The sequence below is a fragment of the Orbicella franksi genome, chromosome 9 (genome assembly GCF_964199315.1).
Source record: "Orbicella franksi chromosome 9, jaOrbFran1.1, whole genome shotgun sequence".
Lineage (NCBI taxonomy): Eukaryota > Metazoa > Cnidaria > Anthozoa > Scleractinia > Merulinidae > Orbicella > Orbicella franksi.
Window position 1 is genome coordinate 10,486,332 of NC_138153.1, and position 8,022 is coordinate 10,494,353.

Here is an 8,022-nt window from a genome sequence, read left to right on the forward strand (position 1 = left end):
CGCTTGTTATTTATTTAGGTTCGTTTCTGATTACGCAATCAAATTTGCCTTGTATTTTTCACCGCACGTGTACGATAGCTGATTCATTAAAGTAATTTAAAAATCAAGTTTTGTACGCTGTGGTTGACGCTTACCGTTCCCCATGTACTTGGGTACGCGACAGTGAAAAGTCTGGGCGATCGACGAAAGGAGGTAAGCCGTATCTTATTATTTAAATACGGAGCCAGCAACGATGGCAAGCCGAGATGCAGAACCGCCAAATGTCGGCGGAACCAATGAGACCGGAGCTAGAAGTAAAAGGGGAATAAAATTGACACCGAAGGCCCTGCAAAACGCCGTTGAAGATAAACGAAGGGAAATTACGAAATCTCGTAAAAGGCTCCTTAGTGTAATGAAATCGGTAGAAGAGTTAAGCGAGGACAGCGAAATCGAGACCGTCGCGCGTGAACTCGCAGTCGCCTCGGAAGAATTCGGAAAGCTGTTGAAGGAGTTGCTTGACCTGTACGGCCAAGATTCACACGAAGATCACGTAGGAGAAGCTCACCTCGATGAAGAGAACCATATCTTAGAAAGGGCCCTCTTACTTGTAGAGAAGTTAAAAAATAGAATTAGTAGACAATCCAGCAAATTGTTGGAGTTACGATCTGTCTCTTCTCGTCACTCCTCGCGCCGTTCATCAGTCTCGAAAACTAGCAGTACAATCGCTAGGTTGCGAGCGCTAGCCGATGCTAAAGCAGCGAAAGAAGAAGCTCAATACACGCGGCTAATAGCGCAAAAAGAACTCGAGCGCAGGACGCGCGACGCAGAGGCAGAAAGAATTCGTCAACAAGAGAATGCACGGTTTGAGTCCGAGATGGCGATCTTAGGAGCGGATAAAAAAGCCGCGATAGCAAATGCTAAGCTCAAAGTTTTTGAGAACGCCCTATTGGAAGAAGACTTAGAAAGGGAGTCAGAATTGCCAGAGTTCAAAGTTCCCAAAATTAAGACAGAGCAGCGCACTTCACAATGGGTTCACTCTTCTCTCACGCCTGGCCCCCTACCCACGGGAAATTCATTTCGCCACGAGTGCGAACATGATCCGCTAAGCGCGTCAGAGACAACAAAGCCACTATTGTCCGCCGCCCCAAAATTAAAGACATCGGAAAAAACACCTCAACAGCGAATTCCCCTCCTTCCAAACCCAGATCCGCCAGACCAGAATTTAACTAACGAAGATCACAGAGAGCATCGAAACACTGCCTTCCATCGACAGCCACTCATAGCTTCAACTCCGTTCAAAGATATGACCGGAAGTCAGCTAATTGACTCTCTCACAGTCGTGAACCAACAAATAGTAGCTGGTCTGGCTAGGCAAAATCTCCCGAAATGCCAACCTGATGTGTTCTCGGGGGACCCTACCCTTTTTCACCCTTGGAGAAGTGCCTTTAAAGCCATGCTAATGGATACTGATGTGTCCCCAACTCAGGAAATTAACTACTTAAGAAGTTTCACTAGCGGAGCACCACAGCGCTTGGTTGACAATTACAGGAAGCGACAAATGCGCGATCCCGTCGCGTTGCTAAGGGATTTGTGGGCGGAACTTGAGAAGCGATTTGGAAGCGCTGCGGTTATCAGTAACAAACTGCTAGAGCGCCTGCGAAACACAGTGACGTTCAGCGAGCACGAAAACGATAAACTGCAACAGTTCGCAGATCTTTGTGCTGACATCGAAAGTCAAGTGACATTTCTCCCGGGACTCGCATGCCTTAACTACCCGAGCGCTATCCAACCAATAGCCGAGAAACTACCACAATTCGTCCGCACTAAATGGGAGATAGAAATCGCGAATTATTCCGACAGCCACCGAGGAATGTACCCCCCCCTTCTCCAGATTCTCCAAAATTGTTCAGGAACAAGCCAGGACCAAGAACAATCCGAACATCCTCGCTGGTAAGGATGGTGCCCACGTTCCCCCGCCAAAACAACGCAGGGAGCGAGATCATAAATCGTTCAAGACAGGCATTCGATCCCCGGCTGAAAACAACGAAGTTCCCGGAAAAGAGAAGAAGGAGAATCCCGGAAAGAGAGAGACAAGGAGTAAGCATTGTCCATATCACGAAAGCAGCGCGCACAACCTATCGGAGTGCAAGGCCTTCGCTGCAAAAACACTGGAAGAACGCACGCAGTGGATAATGGACGCGCGCCTGTGCTTTCGCTGTTTCAGCAACGCTCACATTGCAAGCGAGTGCAACACGCCTATACAGTGCACGATCTGTGGGGACAAGCGCCATAGTGCCTTACTGCACAAGGAGAAACAGCCGCCCCCCAAACCGGAGAATGAAGCAGTCAGCGCGAAATGCACTGCACTCTGTGAACCTACAGGAGGTGTGTCTTGCAGCAAAACCCTGCTGGTGGACGTCTATAGCCAGCGTAGCCCACACCTTACCAAGCGTGTCTACGCCATCGTCGATGAGCAGAGCAACAGCTCTCTCGTCACCAGCGAATTAGCCGACGACCTCGGAGCAGGTGGGCCCCTAGAGAAATACTTCCTATCCACATGCAGCGGTGAGAGAGAGGAGAAATACGGCCGGCGAGTAGCTGGCATCACAGTACGGTCTATCAGTGGAGCAGAGTTTGTCTTGCCTACCCTCACCGAGTGCGATACCATCCCACAGGACAAACGTGAGATTCCAACCCCAAGCATGGCGAGGAGGTTCCCGCACTTGACGGCCATAGCTAGCGAAATACCTCCCCTAGATGAGACTGCCAAAGTTCACTTGCTAATCGGCCGGGACGCACCAGAACTGTTAAAGGTTAGGGAATCCAGGAATGGCCCGAGAGGAGCACCCTGGGGGCAGCGACTGGCCCTCGGCTGGACTATCAGTGGTCAGATGTGCCTCGACTTCCCTAGTGGCCCTGCGCACATTCTCGCCCGCCTCACAAATCTGTCCACTAATACATGGAGAGAGAAGGAGCCTGGAGACGGAAGCTACGAACTGGTGCCCTGCCCCAACCAATTCAAGATCACAGACCCCCCTTTGGAGTGCCCCCCTGATAGTATCTTCAAGACTACGCGAAACGACAACGAGCCCAGTCTCTCCCACGAGGACCGCGCCTTTCTAGAGATTATGGAGAGAGGGATACACAAGAACGCAAGTGGTAACTGGGAAATGCCCTTGCCATTTCGTGATGAACGCCAGACAATGCCAGACAACCGAGCCCAAGCCATGCAACGCCTACAAGGGCTTCTTAAGATGTTCAACAGGAAACCTGAAATGAAAGTGGACTACCTGGAGTTCATGGGCAAGATAATCGAGAAGGGCCACGCCTCTCCTGTCCCGCGCGATGACGCTCCGCCTCCCCCTGGGCGTTCTTGGTACTTACCGCATTTCGCGACCTACCATAACACAAAGCACACTATTCGCGTTGTGTTCGACTCGAGTTGCGAGTTTAGAGGAGTGTCGTTAAACAAAGTGCTTTTACCTGGCCCTGACTTGATGAACAACCTCATTGGAGTTCTAATGCGTTTCCGCAAGGAGAATGTTGCCGTCATGTGCGACGTCGAACAAATGTTCCATTCATTCCACGTAGACCCGGCACACAGAGACTTCCTTCGTTTCCTGTGGTTCGAGGATAATGACCCGTCGAAACCCGTCACAGAATATCGCATGAACGTCCATCTGTTTGGCAATGGACCGAGCCCCGCAGTCGCCACGTATGGACTTCGCAGAACGGCGGTAGACGGCGAGGAGAAGTACGGCGAGGAGGCCAAGAATTTTATATGCCGCAATTTCTACGTCGATGATGGTTTGGCTTTGCTGACGACCGCCCAAGGAGCGATAGACTTGGTGAAAGGTGCACAAGCCACCCTAGCCACAGCTAAGCTACGACTACACAAAGTCGTGTCAAATTCGGTGGAAGTCATGGAAGCCTTTCCCGCTGAGGACCGAGCAAAGGATGTGCGTGACCTCGACCTGCGCAGCGACAGTCTGCCCGCGCAACGGTCGCTAGGAGTTTTCTGGGATTTGGAGACGGATGCCTTCACCTTCAAGGTGTGTTCACCGGAGAAACCATTCACCAGGAGAGGAGTCTTGTCTATTGTCAACTCTGTGTATGACCCGCTCGGTTTTGCGGTACCTGCCATGCTCGAGGGGAGAAAAATACTACAGCAGCTCGTACTCATGGGGGAGCGAAGAGCCGAGAACAAAACCCCCTTAGCCTGGGACGACCCTCTTCCTACCGCAATGATGAACCGGTGGATGTGCTGGAGAGATTCTCTCCTGGAGTTACAGCACCTATCTGTCCCCCGCTGTTACCACCCAAAGGAATTTGGCACCGTGACCAGAGTGGAACTACACGCCTTTTCTGACGCGAGTCAGGACGCCATTGGAGCTGCAGTCTACCTCCGCCAGTTCAACAAAGTAAACGAGATGTCCACGTCTCTCGTCTACGGTCAAGCCAAGGTTGCCCCCGTAAACCCTACAAGCATCCCACGACTCGAACTGTGCGGAGCAGTGCTAGCAGTTCAAGCAGCTCAGAGAGTTATCAAAGAAATTGACGTAAAGATCTCGGAGGTGACTACTACACCGACTCGAAAGTAGTGCTAGGCTACATCACAAACGAAAGCCGCCGGTTTTTACGTCTACGTGGCCAACCGAGTACAGCTAATCAGAAGTCTGTCTACCCCAGAGCAGTGGAGATATGTGGAGAGTGAGCAGAATCCAGCAGATTTGGCCACGCGCGGAGTTCCCCCTGACAAGTTAATGGCATCGACCTGGCTCGGAGGGCCAGGATTCCTTAAAAGACCACAAGGTACCCCTCGACCGGATGAAACGTTCATACTCGACGCGAGTGATCCTGAAGTTCGCAAGGGAGTGCTCAGGGCCAAAGTCACAATGGATAAAAGAGGCGAAGAACCAGACGTTTGGGAAAAAAGATTCCAGAGGTTCTCTTCCTTAAGGTCCCTGCAGCGCGCAGTCGCCAATCTTATCGTTGTGGCAAGAGAATTCAAACGCCGTAGAGACTCCAAAGCACGAGGAGTTAACCCTAGGAGTGAAGTGCCTAAAGGACCGCGCAAACGTAGACTCCCAACAGTCGAAGAGTGGGATCAAGCTCTGCGCGTCATAATAAGCACCACACAGAGAGCAGTACTTAGGGAGTTGTTGCGAGATGCCAGGACGGAGCCCGAGCTACCGAGAGAAGTTCAGCACGGCGCAAAGAAATCCCTCAAAGGCTCACATCTGTACCACCTTGACCCGTTCCTTGACAACTACGGGATCCTGCGCGTCGGAGGCAGATTAAGGAGAGCAGAGATGGAGTACGGAGAGAAACACCCAATCATACTGCCAAAGAATCACCATGTGTCACGGCTTGTAGCGAAACACCACCACCTCCAGGTGCACCACCAAGGAAGACAGATTACTGGAGGAGCCATTCGACAGGCAGGATTCTGGCTCATCGGAGGTCATGACACTGTGACGAAAGTCGTCAGAGCTTGTGTTCCCTGCAAGAAGCTAAGAGGACCACCACTGGAGCAGCGCATGGCAGACCTTCCGCCTGATAGGACTGAAGTCTGTCCTCCCTTCACTAACGTGGGCTTCGATGTTTTCGGGCCTTGGGCGGTGCAAACGCGTAAAACAAGAGGAGGAACCGCGAATGCTAAACGCTGGGGTCTGGTCTTCACGTGCCTCAGCAGTAGAGCCATACACATTGAAGTCCTAGAAGCCATGGATGCCAGCGCCTTTATCTGCGCACTGAGGAGATTCTTCGCGCTACGAGGCCATGCTACGCTTCTTAGGTGCGACAGAGGAACTAACTTCATCGGAGCCAAAACAGAGCTTGGAGAAGCAGTGTCGGAGCTCAACGACAAGAAAGTGGAGAAATTTGTGACGGAGTACGGATGCAAATGGGAGTTTAACCCTCCCCACGCATCACATTTTGGCGGCGTGTGGGAAAGGCAAATCAATACCATCCGTCGAGTATTAGATGCTATGTTTGCCGAACTGGGCAGGCCTCAGCTGACACACGAGTTGCTTATCACACTGATGGCTGAGGTGGTAGCCATCGTTAACGCCAGACCCATATCTGCGCTGCCATCCGACCCAGACGACCCACTACCTCTGTCTCCTGCGATGTTACTGACAATGAAAACACGCCCAGCTGGACCTCCTCCAGGTCAGTTCCTACGCCCTGACATATACGCTCGTCGTCGCTGGAGACGTGTTCAGTTCCTAGCAGATCAGTTTTGGACGAGATGGCGACGGGAGTACCTACAAAGCTTGCAGCCCCGACGGAAGTGGACAGAGATGCAGCGAGACCTACGCGTCGGAGATGTCGTCCTCATGCGAGACGAGTCACAGCACCGCAACGACTGGCCACTGGGACGAATCTCAGAGGCCATAAGAAGTGAGGATGACAGAGTTAGAAAGGTTAAAGTTGACGTTGTTAGAGACGGAGAAAGGAAGACCTACCTACGACCCATCAAGGAGCTTGTCCTACTATTGCCTGATGACGGAGAAGAAGTTGATCCAAAACCAAACTGAATAGTGACATGTAACAAATAAGTAACAAGGATTAGAATCCTTGGGCGAGGAGTGTGCTGAACGCTCAAAGTATAAGAGATCGTTTTTGTTTACTCTATCATTGCAGCTCTGTTTAGTTTTATTATCGTTTCTATCGTTTCATTGTTCGTGCCCTTTAATCATTAATCAGAGCGTTTTATATCATGTGATTTAGCTATCAATTTACTTTAAAAGCCAGCCGCTTACATAACTCACGCAGTCATCTCAGTATCGGGGTCATCCGAGTGTTTAGGAGTCAGGAGTTTGAGTTATTTTCTTGGAGTCTATGTGTTTACCTCGCTAACGCAGGATCAGACGTGAGTTTCTATTGCACATATTGATCGCTTTTTTGCTTTTTATGATTTCTATTTTCGCTTGTTATTTATTTAGGTTCGTTTCTGATTACGCAATCAAATTTGCCTTGTAGTTTTCACCGCACGTGTACGATAGCTGATTCATTAAAGTAATTTAAAAATCAAGTTTTGTACGCTGTGGTTGACGCTTACCGTTCCCCATGTACTTGGGTACGCGACACTGATGAAAAGTATATCATGTTGTTACTAATTAACAGGATTGACTGCAGATGAGCTTGCCTGTCTTGCTGCATCGGGAATGCAAGGCTGGGTCTATACTGATCACGTCACATGGGTTTTAAAACAGCTTAATGACATGCAAAACGATACCATGCTACTATGCCCAATGTTGTTGTTAATATCTACAATGAGATGATGAGGAAAGCTAAGTTACTTAACCCTGGACCATTAAAAAGGCTGGTTTTCACTCTGAATGTGGGACAAAGATATGGCAAAACTTTCATTGGCAACCCTCAAAATGGTGGTAATCATTGGGTACTGGTAGATGTTGAGCTGCGACCTTTCATGAAGATCATATACTGTAAGATGCTGGCTTGGCAACCTCCCCCAGACTTCATTGATGTCGTCAATGATTTTGCACGGTACATTCCACAAGTTGGAACGCACAAAAAGAGTCATTTGGTGCTTGCCCACTCTCCCAGTATGACTAATTGGCAGGGTCATGAATGTGACTGGCGATGCCGTAACTATTCCCCGCAAAGTTGCACTGATACATGTGGTGTTATTACTCTGGTGAACGCAGCTGTGGTAGCCTTGCACAGCCCTCTTTTCTGATGGTTAACGGGTCCAGTGATCAAAGAATCGATCTTCTTGCAACACCTGACCCAATACTGGTTATATTTTGTGTCGCCCATGAGCAGAGACGAAGCCATATTCTTGTCAGTGTGAAACAAATTTTTAGTTTGTTTATTGTGGAAGTGCCACAACTTCCACTGATGACCACTCCATCTTTCCCTCACCCCCATTAGTGGTCATTATATGGTTTTACACATTGTGCTGGCATTATTTTGAGCATAATAGCGAGGCAAAAGAATCTAGCATTACGCGGGAATAACAGTGACAAAAACTGGCCGATGTCTTTTGAGCATAATATATAGTGAGATTTTTTG

At 49.7% G+C, this 8,022-nt stretch overlaps 2 protein-coding genes across 2 annotated transcripts; both read left to right on the top strand.

The window, feature by feature from the left end:
* Positions 1 to 2,171: 2,171 nt before the first annotated feature.
* LOC145498457 (uncharacterized) lies at positions 2,172 to 4,580 on the top strand. The gene has a single exon (XM_081478389.1). The coding sequence runs from the start codon at positions 2,172 to 2,174 to the stop codon at positions 4,578 to 4,580; it is 2,409 nt and encodes an 802-aa protein (XP_081334515.1).
* Positions 4,581 to 4,742: 162 nt separating this feature from the next.
* LOC145498459 (uncharacterized) lies at positions 4,743 to 6,521 on the top strand. Its single transcript, XM_081478390.1, has one exon. The coding sequence runs from the start codon at positions 4,743 to 4,745 to the stop codon at positions 6,519 to 6,521; it is 1,779 nt and encodes a 592-aa protein (XP_081334516.1).
* Positions 6,522 to 8,022: the final 1,501 nt, after the last annotated feature.